We start from the raw sequence: 18,813 nt of genomic DNA, 5'->3' as shown, positions 1-18,813 counted from the left end.
AAATAACATTCACTTTATATTTTGTGTTCGAAGTAAAAGAAAATAGGCCAGCATAAAACTAGTAGCATATTTGTACATGTGAAACTAACATATTAGCATCTGGTTCAATGGTAGTATTGTAGATGCAATTCTCAGTGAATTTCTTAGATGCTTATAGATATTTTTGTTCCAATTTTACATTTATTGTGATACATTCTTAAAGGGATTGGACAAAAAGGTAGGTGCTGCAAAAAGTGATAGCATAAATAAGACTTGATAATGAAGTTAAGAATATTTGTTTCTGTGAAGATAGGACCTATTAAAGTCTGTTAAAGAGGTGTTATCAGAGGTAAAAAAAAATAGCTCAAACATTAAGGTGCTTGCTATGCAAACTTAAGATCCAGATATCAGATCCCTAGGACCCATCTAAAGACTGCTGTATAGTTCACATCTATGACCTCAGTGATTTTACAACAGGATGTGGAAAGAACCAGAAAATTCTTCAGAAGCTGATGGGCTAGTCAGCCTAGTGTGTGGACGGATCAACAAGAGAGCCTGCCTTGAACAAGGTAAAATGTGAAGGCTACACATGCCTACACACACACACACACACACACACACACACACACACACACACACACACGAAAGAAAGAGAGACAGACAGAGAGAAGAGTGATATAGAGACAAAGATAGAAAGGGAGACAAAGAGGAAGGCACAGTCAAATTATTCTTTAAGGTAGATGACATATTGCAGCTCATTACACTTCATGTCAAAATTTTAGCAAGTAACATGTTTATGGCACTTGAAACAAAAGTAGCAAATTTTAAAAAACCTTATTTTTCCAGATATTTTGAAAGCCACTTTTAAAAAACAACACTACAGGGGACTGGAGAGGTGACCTAGCAGTTCAGAATACTGGCTGCTTTTCCAGAGAACCTGGGTTGAATTCCCAGCACACACATGGTAGTTCACAACTGCCTGTAATGCTCATATCAAGGGATCCTATATCCCATTTTGGACACCAGACACTTTCAGCACATGTTATATTTACATACATGAGGCAAGAAGTAAGGCTTAAAAGCAACAAGACTACATGTATTTTCTGTTCCTAGGATTGTGTTTAGCCAAAATGTGGAAATGTATAAAATTTTGCCAGGGTTTGAACTTTCCAAGATTTCAGTTTCATTTGGATCAGGCATTATTTAAAATATTAGTGTTCAAAATATGATTCTCAACATGAAGATGCTTGTTTAACTAAAGCATTTCAATGTGCAGTTAAATTGACTAAAAGTGATAAATCTGTAAGGTGGTATCCATCAAGTTCTGCCACAAAATTGTGTAATAGTTTGTGATCAGGCAGAACAAGGACTCTCTTGCAGCCTCTTGTTCTCACTCTAGTAGTCTTTGTCTTACATTTTGCCCTCACAAGTTAACGTATGTCACAGAGAGAATTCTATCTTAAGCACCTACTAGGAAGTGCTTCTTCTGCAAATTTCTCCTAAATGCATCTTTTACCTCTTTGTTCCTAAAGCTGTAGATGACAGGATTTAACATGGGGATCACCTGAGTGTAAAATAAGGAGATCACTTTATTAATATTCAAGGAGGAGCTGGCATTGGGTCGAACATAGATGAAGAAAAGAGTCCCATACAGGATAAAGACAGCTGCCAAGTGAGAGGAACAAGTTGAGAAGGCTTTTCATCTCCCATTAGCTGTCTGAATCTTCAAAATTGCCATCAAAATGCAGACATAGGACATCAGGATGATCAGACCACTGAACACACCAACTGCTCCAGCCAAGACAAAAAGCACTACCTTATTGAACTTAGTGTCAGTACATGCTAGAGACAGTAATGGTGAAATGTCACAGAAAAAGTGGTTGATAATATATGGACCACAGAATGGTAAGCAAAAGGTCAAAGTTGTATGTGTCATTGTACTTATAAGAGCAATGGCATAAGGCCCAATAACCAACAACACACAGAGATGTGGAGACATAATAAGTGTATACAGCAAGGGCTTACAGATGGCTGCATACCGGTCATATGCCATGGCAGCCAGGAGAAAGCATTCAGTTGCCACAAAGAGACCAAAGAACCACATCTGTGCTGCACAGCCCACAAAAGAGATGGTTTTGTTCTCTGCAAAAATGTCGCACAGCATCTTGGGAGCTATAGAAGAAGAGGAGCACACATCTACAAAGGACAAGTGGCTGAGAAAAAAGTACATAGGCGAGTGCAGCCGGGGGTCCAACCATATGAGAGTTATCATCCCCACATTACCGCCAAGAGTGACAAGATAAACAAAGGAAAAGATGATGAAGATGACAATCTTCTGATGGAGGTTATCTGTAATGCCAAGGAAGAGAAACGCCGGCATGACAGTCTGATTCTTTTCTTCCATTGGTCAGTTGGGGTCCGTCCAAAGAATAAGAAATATGACTTGCAAAACTCAAGTGATTTTGAAATCAGTGGCAGATTGTCCTAAACAGGTCTATAATAGAAACCCCTCAGCAGTGCTCAATGTCGATATTCCTATCTTGTAGATCTGGACACTTGTGCAAAAATCCTACATAGTCTTCAGCAACTTACACCTTGAGATCTTTGGAATCTGAACTCTCTTCCATCAAGAATTATGTTACTCTTTTGGTCTTCCTGTGGAGTTCCTATCCCTTCGGTACCTGCCATCCTTTCTCTTATTCTTCCATAAGAGTCGACAAGCTCCATCCACTGTTTGGCTGTAGGTGTCTGTATCTGTCTGAGTCAACTGATAAATAGAGCCTCTCAGTGGACAACATGCTCCTGTCTGCAAGCATAACAGAGTATCATTAATAATATTAGGGATTGCTGCTTGCCAATGGGATGCTCTACAGTTGGGCCATTCATTGGTTGTCCATTCCCTCAATTTCTGCTCCATCCCCCATGCCTGCATTTCTTGTAGACAGGATAATGGGGCTCTCAGAATCTGAGCCATCAACAAAATAACATACACAGGTTGGACCTAGACCTTCCCAGTCATATATAGCAGATGGGCAGCTTAGCCTTCACATGGGTCCCAAACAACTGGAATGGGGGCAATCCCAAAAACTGTTGCATGTATGTGGAATATGTTCTACTACCTTGGCTGCTTTATCAGGGCTCAGAGTGGGAAGAAGCAACTAACCTAGCAGACATGAAAGACCAAGGTGGAGCAATTACCCAGCAGGGGGACCCACCTGCTCAGAGGAGAATAAGGGATGCACTGGGGAAGGAATGTGGGAGGAAATGACTTGAAGGGAGCAGTGAACAGGATGTAAAGTGAATAAAATAAATAAATAAATAAAAATTTTACAAATTATATTGGTTCGTTAATCCTTTGATTTTAAAATTGTAGATGTACTAAAAATTACCTATATTTTTTTTAAATCTTACTCTGTATTAGATAATGAAACCATATTAAATGGTTTTGGAAATGAGTCAGTTTTTGAAATTCTTGGCCGACAAACATGAGTGGAAATTTGCTTCCTAAAATTTACATTTTAAAAGTTAGACTTAATGGGATGGGCATATTGTCCTAGGTCAGGAGAGACAGAGATGATGGAATCCCTTAGAATGTCTAACCAACCAACCAGTCTTTCCCACTTGGAAAGCCATACCAGTGAGAGACCCAGTCTGCAAAATCAAGGTGGATAGTACAGAATAGCACCTCAAGCTTTCCTCTGGCATCCATATGAACATACCTAACATGCACATGCACACACACACACACACACACACACACACACACACACACACACGCACATCTATGCCCCAAACGTTAAAAAGAAATGTTACTGAAGCTCAAAGCACACACTGAACATCTTCCAACATCTCTATGTCATTCTTATAATTTAACACACAAAACAATTATGGGCTCTGATAATTCTGTGAGTAAAATACCAAAATTTTAGGGGTGGGAGACCATGTACCCCCATTTCACACTATTATTGTTTCTCCATCATGTTTCAAAACTTCCTACTTCCCAAGCCCACGGTACTCACTTCTTTGTGGATATCCTTTCTGCAGCTCTGTCAGTTACTTTTAAGGGAATGGTCATTTTCTAGAAGATAGAAGATCTAACTTTCTTCATAATGATAATCATTCTGAGACAATGACTTTGTAAATATGTGGGAAAGAAAAACCTCCTACCCTGACATATCTAGACATGAAGAGTGAAGCCCCAAACTTAACATTGGTTCATATACTGCACAGACTAAGGGACCTTCTCCTAGGGGCACACAATCGTTCAGAGACAGAGCCCCAAGGAACTTAACCCTCAAGGGTTTACACCTGATGAAGGGATAAACTTGTAATGAACTTAATAGCATTTTAGCCAAGTATTATTTTCTAACTATATCTCATTCCTCTGTGTGTGTGTGTGTGTGTGTGTGTGTGTGTGTGTGTGTGTTTTCCTGATCTATTCTCCTTATCATCATCTTTTCTTCCATCAGCAGAGTGATGTCCCAGCAGCATCTGGGTAGAAGACATTTCTGCCACCATTCTGAAACCATATCATTAAAGTATAAACTCTAATTCAGGTTTAATCATTGTCACATTAAGTAAGTCAAAACTGTCTGCACCTGGGGCACTCATAGCTGTGGTCCGGACACCGTCTGGATCTGCAGGAATCCAGTCAAACAGCTCCCTGCACCCAAATCCCATTGGAGGGAGAGCTAGACCTTCAGAGGGGCAGACACACCTGGGAATCCAGAGGAGACTACTCTCTGCTCACATTTCTGACACTATATGAAAACACCTAGCCCCATCTGGGCCACCTGTGCATAGGGTCCCGAGCGAAGGTGGGGCAGGTCCTTCTGGTTGCTGCCCTCATGGAGAGCTGACACCCTGATCTGAGAAGCGACTCCAGACCTGAGACCAGAGGCAAGACCAACTTTTCTGTTCCAAGTGACCTTCCTGGTAGACTCAGTACACACGCCCACAGGAACATCTGAAGACCAGTAGACAGGAAAGACTACACACCTGAAAGCAGAACACTCTGCTCCCATAACTGGCTGAAAGAGAACAGGGAAACGGGTCTACAGCACTCTTGACACATAGGCCTATAGGACAGTCTAACCACTGTCAGAAATAGCAGAACAAGGTAACACCACAGACAACGTGATGGAGAGAGGCAAGCGCCGGAACCAAAGCAACAGAAACCAGGAATACATGGCATCATCGGAGCCCAATTCTCCTACCAAAGCAAACACTGAATATCCAAACACACCAGAAAAGCAAGATCTAGATTTAAAATCACATTTGATCATGATGATGGAGGACTTCAAGAAAAACATAAAGAACTCCCTTGAGAAATGCAGGAAAACACACACACACACACACACACACACACACACACACACACACACACACAAGCAGAAGCCCACAGAGAGGAAATGCAAAAATTCCTGAAAGAACTACAGGAAAACACAGACAGGTGAAGGAATTAAAAATGGATATAGAAGCAATAAAGAAAGCAAAAAGGGAGACAACCCTGGATATAGAAAACCAAAAGAAGAGACAAAGAGCCATGGATACAAGCATCACCAAAAGAATGCAAGAGATAGAAGACAGAATCTCAGGAGCAGAAGATTCCATAGAAATCGTCAACACAGCTGTCAAAGATAATGGAAAATGGAAAAAGCTACTGGCCCAAAACATTCAGGAAATCCGGGACACAATGAGAGGATCAAACCTAAGGATAATAGGTATAGAAGAGAGTGAAGACTCCCAACTCAAAGGACCAGTAAATATCTTCAACAAAATCATAGAGCAAAACTTTTCTAACCTAAAGAAAAAGATGCCCATAAACATACAAGAAGACTACAGAACTCCAAATAGATTGGACCAGAAAAGAAATTCCTCCCGTCACATAATAGTCAAAACACCAAATGCACAAAATAAAGAAAGAATATTAAAATCAGTAAGGGACAAAGGTCAAGTAACATCTAAAGGCAGACCTATCAGAATTACACCAGACTTCTCATCAGAGACTATGAAAGCCAGAAGATCCTGGACAGATGTCATACAGACCCTACAAAAACACAAATGCCAGCCCAGGTTACTATATCCAGCAAAGCTCTCAATTAACATAGATGGAGAAACCAAGATATTCCATGACAAAACCAAATTTGCACAATATCTTTCTACAAATCCAGCCCTACAAAGGCTAATAAATGGTAAAGCCCAACACAAGGAGGTAAGCTACACCCTAGACAAAGAAAGAAACTAGTCGTTTTGCAACAAAACGAAGAGAAGACAAGCACAAGCATAATCTCACATCCAAACACGAATATAACAGGAAGCAACAATCACTATTCCTTAATATCTCTCAACATCAATGGACTCAAGTCTCCAATAAAAAGACACAGATTAACAAACTGGATACGCAATGAGGACCCAACATTTTGCTGCCTACAGGAAACACCTCTCAAAGACAAAGACAGCACTACCTCAGAGTGAAAGGCTGAAAAACAACTTTCGAAGCAAATGGTCTGAAGAAGCAAGCTGGAGTAGCCATTCTAATATTGAATAAAAATGATTTTCAACCAAAAGTCATCAAAAAAAGATAAGGAAGGACACTTCAAATTCATAAAAGGAAAAATCCACCAAGATGAATTCTCAATTCTAAATATCTATATTCTAAATACAAGGGCACCTACATACATAAAAGAAACCTTACTAAAGCTCAAAGCACACATTGCACCTCAAACAATAATAGTAGGAGATTTCAACACTCCATTCTCATCAATGGGCAAATCATTGAAACAGAAATTAAAGAGACATAGACAGACTAAGAGAAGTCATGAAACAAAGGGATTTAACAGATATTTATAGAACATTCTATCCTAAAACAAAAGAATATACCTTCTTCTCACCATCTCATGGTACTTTCTCCAAAATTGACCATCTAATCAGTCATAAAACAGGACTCAACAGATACAAAAAGATAGAAATAATCCCATGCCTCCTATCAGAACACCACGGACTAAAGCTGGTCTTCAATAACAATAAGGGAAGAACGCCCACAAATACATGGAAGTTGAACAATGCTCTACTCAATGATAAACTGGTCAAGGAAAAAATAAAGAAATTAAAGACTTCTTAGAATTCAATGAAAATGAAGGTACAACATACCCAAACTTATGGGACATAATGAAAGCTGTGCTAAGAGGAAAACCCATAGCTCTGAGGGCCTGCAGAAAGAAACAGGAGAGAGCAGATGTCAGCAGCTTGACAGCAAACCTAAAAGCTCTACAACAAAAACAAGCACATACACCCAGGAGGAGTAGAAGGCAGGAAATAATCAAACTCAGAGCTGAAATCAACCAAGTAGAAACAAAAAGGACTATACAAAGAATCAACAGAACCAAAAGCTGGTTCTTTGAGAAAATCAACAAGATAGATTAACCCTTAGCCAGATTAACGAGAGGACACAGAGTTTGTCCAAATTAACAAAATCAGAAATGAAAAGGGAGACATAACTACAGAATCAGAGGAAATTAAAAAATCATCAGATCCTACTACAAAAACCTATATATAAAAAAACTTGAAAATCTGGAGGAAATGGACAATTTCCTAGACAGACAATGGGTACCAAAGTTAAATCAGGAACAAATAAAACATTTAAACAACCCCATAACTCATAAAGAAATAGAAGAAGTCATTAAAAGTCTCCCGGCCAAAAAGAGCCTGGATCAATGAAGAATTCTATCAGACCTTCATAAAAGAACTCATATCAATATTATCCAAACTATTCCACCAAATTGAAACATATGGAGCACTACTGAATTCCTTCTATGAAGCCACAATTACCCCTATACCTAAACAACACAAAGACCCAACAAAGACAGAGATCTTCAGAACAATTTTCCTTATGAATATCAATGCAAAGATACTCAATAAAATTCTTGCAAACTGAATCCAAGAGCACATTAAAACAATCATCCATCATGATCAAATAGGCTTCATTCCAGGGAGGCAGGAATGGTTTAATATTCAGAAAAATATCAACATAATCCACTATATAAACAAACTGAAAGATAAAAACCACATGATCATTTCATTAGATGCTGAGAAAGCATTTGACAAAATTCAACATCCCTTCAAGATAAAAGTCCTGGAAAAAACAGGAAATCGAGGCCCATACCTAAACATAGTAAAAGCCATATATAGCAAACCAGTAGTTAATATTAAACTAATTAGATAAAAACTTGAAGCAATCCCACTAAAATCAGGGACTAGACAAGGCTGCCCACTCTCTCCCTACTTATTCAATATAGTTCTTGAAATTCTAGCCAGAGCAATCAGACAACAAAAGGAGATTAAAGGAATACAGATTGGAAAGGAAGAAGTCAAAATATCACTATTTGTAGACGATATGATGGTATACTTAAGTGATCCCAAAAGTTCCACCAAAAAACTACTAAACCTGATAAACAACTTCAGCAAAGTGGCTGGATATAAAATTAACTCAAATAAATCAGTAGCCTTCCTCTACACAAAAGAGAAACAAGCCGAGAAAGAAGTAAGGGAATCGACACACTTCATAATAGTTCCAAATGATATAAAATACCTCAGTGTGACTTTAACCAAGCAAGTGAAAGATCTGTATGATAATAACTTCAAGCCTCTGAAGAAAGAAAATGAAGAAGACCTCAGAAGATAGAAAGATCTCCCATGCTCATGGGTTGGCAGGATTAATATAGTAAAAATGGCCATTCTACCAAAAGCGATCTACAGATTCAATGCAATCCCCATCAAAATACCAATCCAAATCTTCAAAGAGTTAGACAGAACAATTTGCAAATTAATCTGGAATAACAAATAACCCAGGAGAGCTAAAACTATCCTCAACAATAAAAGGACTTCTGGGGGAATCACTATCCCTGAACTCAAGCAGTATTACAGAGCAATAGTGATAAAAACTGCATGGTATTGGTACAGAGATAGACAGATAGACCAGTGGAATAGAATTTAAGACCCAGAAATGAACCCACACACCTATGGACTCTTGATTTTTGACAAAGGAGCCAAAACCATCCAATGGAAAAAAGATAGCATTTTCAGCAAACGGTGCTGGTTCAACTGGAGGTCAGCATGTAGAAGAATGATGCAGATTGATCCATCCTTATCACCCTGTACAAAGCTTAAGTCCAAGTGGATCAAAGATCTCCACATCAAACCAGACACACTCAAACTAATAGAAGAAAAACTAGGGAAGCATCTCGAACACATGGGCACTGGAGAAATTTTCTTGAACAAAACACCAATGGCCTATGCTCTAAGATCAAGAATCGACAAATGCGATCTCATAAAACTGCAAAGCCTCTGTAAAGCAAAGGACACTGTTGTTAGGACAAAACTGCAACCAACAGATTGGGAAAAGATCTTTACCAATCCTACAACTGATAGAGGGCTTATATCCAAAATACACAAAGAACTCAAGAACTTAGACTACAGGGAGACAAATAACCCTATTTAAAATGGGGTTCAGAGCTAAACAAGGAATTCACAGCTGAGGAATGCCAAATGGCTGAGAATAACCTAAAGAAATGTTCAACATCTTTAGTCATAAGGGAAATGCAAATCAAAACAACCCTGAGATTCTACCTCACACCAGTGAGAATGGCTAAGATCAAAAACTCAGGTGACAGCAGATGCTGGTGAGGATGTGGAGAAAGAGGAACACTCCTCCTTTGTTGGTGGGATTGCAGACTGGTACAAAAATTCTGGAAATCAGTCTGGAGGTTCCTCAGAAAAGTGGACATTTAACTACCTGAGGACACAGCTATACCTCTCTTGGGCACATACCCAAAAGATGCCCCAACATATAACAAAGACACATGCTTCACTATGTTCATAGCAGCCTTATTCATAATAGCCAGAAGCTGGAAAGAACCCAGATGCCCTTCAACAGAGGAATGGATACAGAAAATGTGGTACATCTCAACAATGGAATACTACTCAGCTATCAAAAACAATGACTTTATGAAATTCATAGGCAAATGGATGGAACTGGAAAATATCATCCTGAGTGAGGTAAACCAATCACAGAAAAACATACATGGTATGCACTCATTGATAAGTGGATATTAGCCCAAATGCTTGAATTACTCTAGATGCACAGAACACATCAAACTCAGGAAGCATGACCAAAATGCAAATGCTTCACTCCTTCTTTAAAAGGGGAACAAGAATACCCTTAGGAGAGGATAGGAAGGCAAAATTTTGAACAGAGGCAGAAGGATCACCCATTCAGAGCCTGCCCCACATGTGGCCCATACATATAAAGCCATCAAACTAGATAAGATGGATGAAGCAAAGAAGTGCAGGCTGACAGGGACCGGATGTAGATCTCTCCTGAGAGACACAGCCAGAATTCAGCAATACATAGGCGAATGCCAGCAGCAAACCACTGAACTGAGAACGGGACCCCCGTTGAAGGAATCAGAGAAAGGACTGGAAAGCTTGAAGAGGCTGGAGACCCCATATGAACAATAATGCCAACCAACCAGAGCTTCCAGGGACTAAGCCACTACCCAAAGACTATACATAGACTGACCCTGGGCTCCAACCTCATAGGTAGCAATGAATAGCCTAGTAAGAGCACCAGTGGAAGGGGAAGTCCTTGGTCCTGCCAAGACTGAACCCCCAGTGAACGTGATTGTTGGGGGCAGGACAGTAATGGGGGAATGATGGAGAGGGGAACACCCATATAGAAGGGGAGGGGGAGGGATTAGGGGGATATTGGCCCGGAAACCCGGAAAGGGAATAACAATCGAAATGTAAATAGGAAATACTCAAGTTAATAAAGAAAAAAAGAAAGAAAGAAATGTAAAGAAGAAATACTCAAGTTAATAAAGAAAAAGAAAGAAAGAAATGTAAAGAAGAAATACCCAAGTTAATAAAGATGGAAAAAAAATGCCTGTACCTTATTGCTTTGTTCTCCAAAATAAGAGAAGCAATTTCTAGTTGACGTCACACATGTGTGCTGAGTAATTGGTAGGTGCTTCTTAATGTTGTTTATCATTATTATGGGACATACTGGAACAGATTATAATCAGACATAAATATGAAAAAATGATATAAGAATTTGCTTATCACTAGGTTAAAAAAATTAAAACAGCTGTTAAGATGCAAAAATAATCTAAGCAGTTGAATATTTTTCAAAAATGAAACTTGTCAAGAGAGGTAAGGTTTTGATAAACTGAAGAAGAAATAAAGTCCAAGAATAGATCAGCAGCAACAGAAAAACAAGAACAGAACGGCTCCATGAAAAGAAGAGACTATAAGGCTTGCTGACAGATTACCTATCTTAGTCACCACTGTCTCTGAAACTCTTATTATATGTCCCATAAGGACATCTAACACAAAGTCTCACAATATTTCATTAGCAGCTTATTTTGTATATATAGTATTGATTTTTATTTGTAGTGTATTTATTTATAGTATAGGAAGCAGTAAATTTGAAAACAGCTATATTAACCTTAGACCAAGCATATTTTGAGCCAAAGAAAATCATCATGCAAAAGATGATTATTCTATATTCAAAATGAGGCTAAATTATCATGAAAATGTTATCGTCCTGAATATTTAGGAAATTGAGGAAAACAGATCCCCAAAATAATATAATAGAACTTTAGGGAGAAACAAATATATTCACAATTGGAATGGGAGATATCAATAGAATTCTCTCGATAATTGACATAACAATTTGATTTAATATCAATGAGTATAAAGAATTTATGCAATAACATATATATAAATGTTCAACATGAAACTCAAGACAGATGATCAAAATGTGAATGCTTCACTCCTTCTTTAAAAGGGGAACAAGAATACCCTTGGCAGGGAATAGAGAGCAAAGATTAAAACAGAGGCAGAAGGAACACCCATTCAGAGCCTGCCCCACATGTGGCCCATACATATACAGCCACCCAATTAGACAAGATGGATGAAGCAAAGAATTGCAGGCAGACAGGAACCGGATGTAGATCTCTCCTGAGAGACACAGCCAGAATACAGCAAATGCAGAGGCGAATGCCAGCAGCAAACCACTGAACTGAGAACAAGATCCCTGTTGAAGGAATCAGAGAAAGGACTGGAAGAGCTTGAAGGAGCTCGAGACACCATATGAACAACAATGCCAAGCAACCAGAGCTTCCAGGGACTAAGCCACTACCTAAAGACTATCCATGGACTGACCCTGGACTCTGACCTCATAGGTAGCAATGAATAGCCTAGTGAGAGCACCAGTGGAAAGGGAAGCCCTTGGTCCTGCTAAGACTGAACCCCCAGTGAACGTGATTGCTGGGGGGAGGGCGGCAATGGGGGGAGGAAGGGGAGGGGAACACCCATACAGAAGGGGAGGGGGAAGGGTTAGGGGGATGTTGGCCCGGAAACCGGGAAAGTGAATAACACTCGAAATGTAAATAAGAAATACTCAAGTTAATAAAAAAATAAAAAATAAATAAATAAATATATATAAACATTCATAGAACATTTTAACCAACAGTACTACTATGTCCAGTCATTAAATACACTTCATGTAACTACCAAGAGAGATGATAATTTTGACCTACTGTCCCCCTCTGTTGGAAATATATTCTTTTCTCATATAATATATTGTGATTACAGTTTTCTTTTCCTTTACACATCCCAGTTATCCTCCACCTCCCTTGGCATCTGGACCCACCTGCATTCTGTGTCTCTTTAGAAAGAACAGGCTTCTAAGAGATAACAACAAAAAAATATAATAAGATAAAACAAAATCATTACATTGGAATAGGATAAGGCTAATCAACACAAGGAAAAGAGCCCCAAGAGCAGACACAAGAATGAGACACCCACTCACTCACACACTCAGGAGTCCCATAAAAATACTACACCAAAAACTGTAATATATCTGCAGAGAGAGCTCAGCAGGCCCTGTGCTTGCATTTTCGGTCTCTGTGAGCTCACATGAGCTTTGTTCAGTTGATTTGGTGGGGCTTAGGGGTTTTTGTTTGTTTTTGGTTTGGTTTGGCTTCTTTGTTTTTGTTTTTTTGTTTTGTTGGTGTCCATCATAGGGATTCTGGCTCATAAGCTCTTCCTGTCTCTTCTGTAGTGTTAGAGTTGTAAGGAAAAAAATTAGATGGAGGCACCCCATGTATAGCTGTCGGTTTCAAGGTCTCTCTGTGGGTGTATAATGTGTATCTCTGTATTTCTTACCATCTGCTGCAAGAGGAAGTTTATCTCATGATGTCTTAATAAGGCATGGATCTGAGTAATACAGAATATCATTAGGAGTCATTTAATTACTACTTTTAAGGTTGGTAGTATTTGGTCTTACCCTAGGTGTCTGAGCTAACTAGTCTCTGATTCTTTGTCACGAAGAAATGTTGGGTATGGGTTCCATCTTGTGGAGTCAAATCAGTCATTGGTTGATTACCTATAATCTTTGTGCCACCATTGCCCTAGCATAATTTGCAGGCAAGACAGCATTGAAGATAATGGTTTTTTGAATGGGTTGGTGATCACATTTCTATTTCATACCCTAAAAAGTACTTTCCCACACCAAGACATTAGAACTTAGGGGGAAAGATTCTATGTAGGAACCAGCTCAACTTCTCCATACTTGAGTTGTGAGGGTATTATGTTCAGCAACAGGGCTTTGCTGTGAGGTGGTACAGGACAAACTATTCTTTTGCAACAACCTGAGTTGTTTGAAGATTTACATGTGATGCTTTTAGCCAACAACTCAATTAGATGTAACCCAGGCCCAGTAATGGAAGCTTTATTTGGTGTCCAGAGATGTCCAGTTGGTAATCTGTCTCCCTCATTATTTGGAGACTTCATTAGGATCACCTTCATATTTTTCCAGAATGTTTCTATTGCACTAGGTCTCATACCACCTCTCAAATGTGACTCAATTCCAACTCTCTCTCCCTGTATCCCTCCCATCAATGCCATCTCCCCTCTTCCTTCCTTCCTTATCTTCCGGTTCCTGTCCTGAGTCCACCTGAACAATCTATTCTATGTCCAACTTCCACGTGTATCCATGCATCTCACCTGGTCCCTCTATACCTAGTCTCTCTGGGTCCACAGATTTTAGCTTGGTCATTACTTACATAACAGGTAATATCCACATATAAGCAAATACCTACAATATTTATCGTTCAGAATCTGAGTTACCTCATTCATGTTTTTTTTTCTTATTCCATCCATTTGCCTGCAAATGTCATGATGTCATTTTAACTACTGAGTAATTGTCCATTGCGTAAATGCACTACATTTTCTTTATCCATTCATCAGTTGACAGGCTCGATGTTGTTTCCAATTTCTAGCTATTATGAATAGAGTAACAATAAATATGTTTGAGCAATTGTCCCTTTGGTAGGATGAAGTATGTTTTAGGTGTATTTCCAAGAGTAATATAGCTGAATCTTGAGGTAGATCAATTCTCATCTTTCTGAGGAATTTTTATAATAATTTCCACCATGGCTGTATGAGTTTCCACTACCATGAGTGATATATGAGTATTCCCTTAATTACACATCTTCACTGGCAAGAGATATAGACCTTAGCCCTTCAGGCAGGTGTAAAATAGAATCTCAAAGTAGTTTTGATTTACATTTTCCTGATAACTATGAATGTTGAACATTTCTCCCTTTTTTCCTTTTTTAAATTTTTTTAAATATAGACAATTAGGATTTTTATACATATTTAAAAGACAAATTATTACCAGTCTTCACGTAAATGGACTTGACAGTACTACTTGTTACATATATCATACAGAATATGCCATATTCATCTGACATTTGTGGAGGCCATTCATTTTAGCTAATTATCTTTATCCAAAAGAAACACAAACATAATCTTTACAGCAGGAGGTAGTTTTTCATTAAAGGGAAATATTTGGGCAATAGAACTTGCTCCATGCTATGTTGTCCTTGGTGATGGCATATCAGAGCTATGGCTTTCTGATTCTGAATTCTCCAACACAAAGTAGGCTAAGGAGTTCATTTAGCTTTAAAAGAGATTTCCATGCTGTCATAATCAAAGAGACAGAGCTTATGCTTCCTAACGTTCTAAGAAAATAGAGGAGTGAAAAAAGAAACAGCAGAAGGTTTGTGATTAGCCTCAAGCATTCTACTTGGAGGGGCATTTACTTTCATAAAGTGAATTTTGTGGAATCCAGTCTTATATTATTTATTTAAAATATTCCTTAAAAATGTCCTGCATGCACCCAGTGTATTTTGACATACTCACTCCCCCTTCCCACATTTCATGTTCCACTCTTTTACTTTCCATTTTTTTTTAAATTGGGTATTTCGTATTTACATTTCAAATGCTATACATATCAAAGCTTGGGAAGAAAGAAAACTAGGCTTGTTGGTGTATGCCTTAATCTTAGCACTATGGAGTCAGAGGCAAGCAGATTTCTGTGAGTTCAAAGCCAGCCTGGTCTACTTAATGAGTCTGAGGACAGCCAGAACTACACAGTCAGAAGCTGGAGAGAGAGAGAGAGAGAGAGAGAGAGAGAGAGAGAGAGAGAGAGAGAGAGAAACACTTTAGGACTGAGAAAGACTTGAACATTAAGAAATGGTATTAAGGCAGCAATGAAAGGTTAGTGAGGTTTAATGACTCTCCTAAACAGTCGTGCTTTACAAAAAAAAACAAAAACACAAGAACAAACAAAGGAACGAAAAACAAGCAAGCAAACAAACAAAGAACAACAATGACAATAAAAAAAAAGACCTCCCTCATTCTCCGGTAAACTGCAGCCTGACTTTACCTACAAAGAACAAAATGGTCTTACTGAGATAGACAGTGTAAAGCAGGTGTCCAACTTCTAGCTTCTCTCAGATGCACTGCATACAGGAGAATTATCTTGGGCCACACATTCAATACTCAAGCACTAGCAAAAATAGATGAGGAAAAAGCAATCTGCATATGATTTTCATGATGTCTGCCACCACAGATAAACAAAAGCACTGTAAAATATTAATTTTATTCTTTCGCTCCTTCTTTATGTGTTCCCTCCTTCAGAAAGTCACTTAAAACTAGCAAGATCTAAAGTCTCTGATCATTAATAAATAAGATGCAATTCTCAGTGGACCTCTTAGGTGTTTATAGATATTTTTGTTCCAGTTTTACATTTAGTGTGATACATTCTTAAAGGGATTGGACAAAAAGGTAGGTGCTGCAAAAAGTGATAGCATAAATAAGACTTGATATTGAAGTTATTTGTTTCTGTAAAGATAGGACCTATTAAAGTCTATTAAAGAGATGTTACCAGAGGTAAAAAAAATAGCTCAAACATTAAGGTGCTTGCTATGCAAACTTAAAGTCCAGATATCAGATCCCTAGGACCCATCTAAAGACTGCTGTATAGTTCACATCTATTACCTCAGCAATTTTACAACATGATGTGGAAAGAACCAGAAAATTTTTTAGAAGCTGATGGACTAGTCCACCTAGTATGTGGACATATCAACAAGAGAGCCTGCCTTGAACAAGGTAAAATGTGAAGGCTCCAAATGCCTACACACACACACGCGCGCGCGCGCACACACACACACACACACACACACACACACACACAAAAGAAAGAGAGAGACAGAGACAGAGAGACGAGAGATACAGATAGAAGTAAAGATAAAGATAGAAAGGGAGACGAAGAGGAAGACACAGTCAAATTATTCTTTAAGGTAGATGATATACTGCAACTCATTACATTTCATTTGAAAATTTTAACAGGCAATGTGTTTATGGCACTTGAAAGAAAAGTTGCAAATTTTACAAAATCTTATTGTTCCAGATATTTTGAAAGCCACTTTTAAATTCTTGTACCAAAAACAAAACAAAACAAAACAAAACAAAACAAAACAAAACAAAACACGATGGGGGACTGGAGAGATGGTCTAGCAGTTCAGAACATTGGCTGCTTTTCCAGAGAGCCTGGGTTGAATTCCCAGCACACAAGTTGTAGTTCACAACTGTCTGTAATTCTAGTTCAGGGGATCCTATATATCATTTTGGACACTTCAGACACTTACAGTACATGTTACATTTACATACATGAAGCAAGATATCCATATACATAGAAGTAGGTCTTAAAAGCAACAAAACTACATGTATTTTCTCTTCCTAGGGTTGTGTTTAGCCAAAATGTGGAAATGTATAAAATTTTGCCAGAGTTTGAACTTTCCATGACTTCAATTTCATTTGGATCAGGAAACATATAAAATATTGTGTTCAAAATATGATTCTCACTTTGAAGATGCATGTTTAATTAAAATATTTCAAAGTGCGGCTAAATTGACTAAAAGTGATAAATCTGTAAGGTGGTATCCATCAAGTTCTGCCACAAAATTGTGTAATAGTTTGTGATCAGGCAGAACGAGGACTCACTTGCAGCCTCTTGTTCTCACTCTAGTAGTCTTTGTCTTACATTTTGCCCTCACAAGTTAACGTATGTCACAGAGAGAATTCTATCTTAAGCACTTACTAGGAAGTGCTTCTTCTGCAAAGTTCTCCTAAATGCACCTTTTACCTCTGTGTTCCTAAAGCTGTAGATGATTGGATTCAACATGGGGATCATCAGAGTGTAAAATAAGGAGATCACTTTATTAATATTCAAGGAGGAGCTGGCATTGGGTCGAACACAGATGAAGAAAAGAGTCCCATACAGGATAGAGACAGCTGCCAAGTGAGAGGAACAAGTTGAGAAGGCTTTGAGTCTCCCATTAGCTGTCTGAATCTTCAAAATTGCCATCAAAATGCAGACATAGGACATCAGAATGATCAGACCACTGAACACACCAACTGCTCCAGCCAAGACAAAAAGCACAACTTTATTGAACTTAGTGTCAGTACATGCTAGAGACAGCAAAGGTGAAATGTCACAGAAAAAGTGGTTGATAATATATGGACCACAGAATGGTAAGCAAAAGGTCAAAGTTGTATGTGTCATTGTACTTATAAGAGCAATGGCATAAGGCCCAATAACCAACAACACACAGAGATGTGGAGACATAATAAGTGTATACAGCAAGGGCTTACAGATGGCTGCATACCGGTCATATGCCATGGCAGCCAGGAGAAAGCATTCAGTTGCCACAAAGAGACCAAAGAACCACATCTGTGCTGCACAGCCCACAAAAGGGATGGTTTTGTTCTCTGCAAAAATGTCGCACAGCATCTTGGGAGCTATAGAAGAAGAGGAGCACACATCTACAAAGGACAAGTGGCTGAGAAAAAAGTACATAGGCGAGTGCAGCCTGGGGTCCAACCATATGAGAGTTATCATCCCCACATTACCGCCAAGAGTGAAAAGATAAACAAAGGAAAAGATGATGAAGATGACAATCTTCTGATGGAGGTTATCTGTAATGCCAAGGAAGATAAACGCAGGCATGACAGTCTGATTCTTTTCTTCCATTGGTCAGTTGGGATGCATCAAACGAATAAGAATTATGACTTGCGAAACTCGAGTGATTTTGAAATCAGTGTCCTAAACAGGTCTATTATAGAAACCTCTCAGCAGTACCGAACATCAATATTCCACTCTTGTAGATCTGGACACTTGTGCAAAAATCCTATGTAGACTTCAACACCTTATATGTTGAGATCTTTAGAGTCTGAACTCTCTTCCATCAAGAATCATGTTACTCTTTTGGCCTTCCTGTGGAGTTCCTATCCCTTCGGGACTTGCAATCCTTTCTCTTATTCTTCCATAAGAGTCAACAAGCTCCAGCCACTGTTTGGCTGTGGGTGTCTGTATCTGTATCAGCTGCTGAGGAGACCCTCTCAGTGAACAACATGCTCCTGTCT

General features: G+C 38.8%; 2 protein-coding genes across 2 annotated transcripts; both read right to left on the bottom strand.

The window, feature by feature from the left end:
• Nucleotides 1-1,438: 1,438 nt before the first annotated feature.
• Nucleotides 1,439-2,383, bottom strand: Or5g27b (olfactory receptor family 5 subfamily G member 27B). Its single transcript, NM_001001123.1, is given in 1 exon segment — nt 1,439-2,383. A coding segment is annotated over 1 exon segment (945 nt).
• A 15,093-nt stretch (nt 2,384-17,476) lies between these two features.
• On the bottom strand, nt 17,477-18,421 carry Or5g27 (olfactory receptor family 5 subfamily G member 27). Its single transcript, NM_001000285.1, is given in 1 exon segment — nt 17,477-18,421. A coding segment is annotated over 1 exon segment (945 nt).
• Nucleotides 18,422-18,813: the final 392 nt, after the last annotated feature.

Source organism: Rattus norvegicus, chromosome 3 (genome assembly GCF_021556685.1).
Source record: "Rattus norvegicus strain SHRSP/BbbUtx chromosome 3, alternate assembly SHRSP_T2T, whole genome shotgun sequence".
Lineage (NCBI taxonomy): Eukaryota > Metazoa > Chordata > Mammalia > Rodentia > Muridae > Rattus > Rattus norvegicus.
Note: the sequence above shows the minus strand (reverse complement) of the source record. Positions and strands in the feature narration are given on the sequence as shown.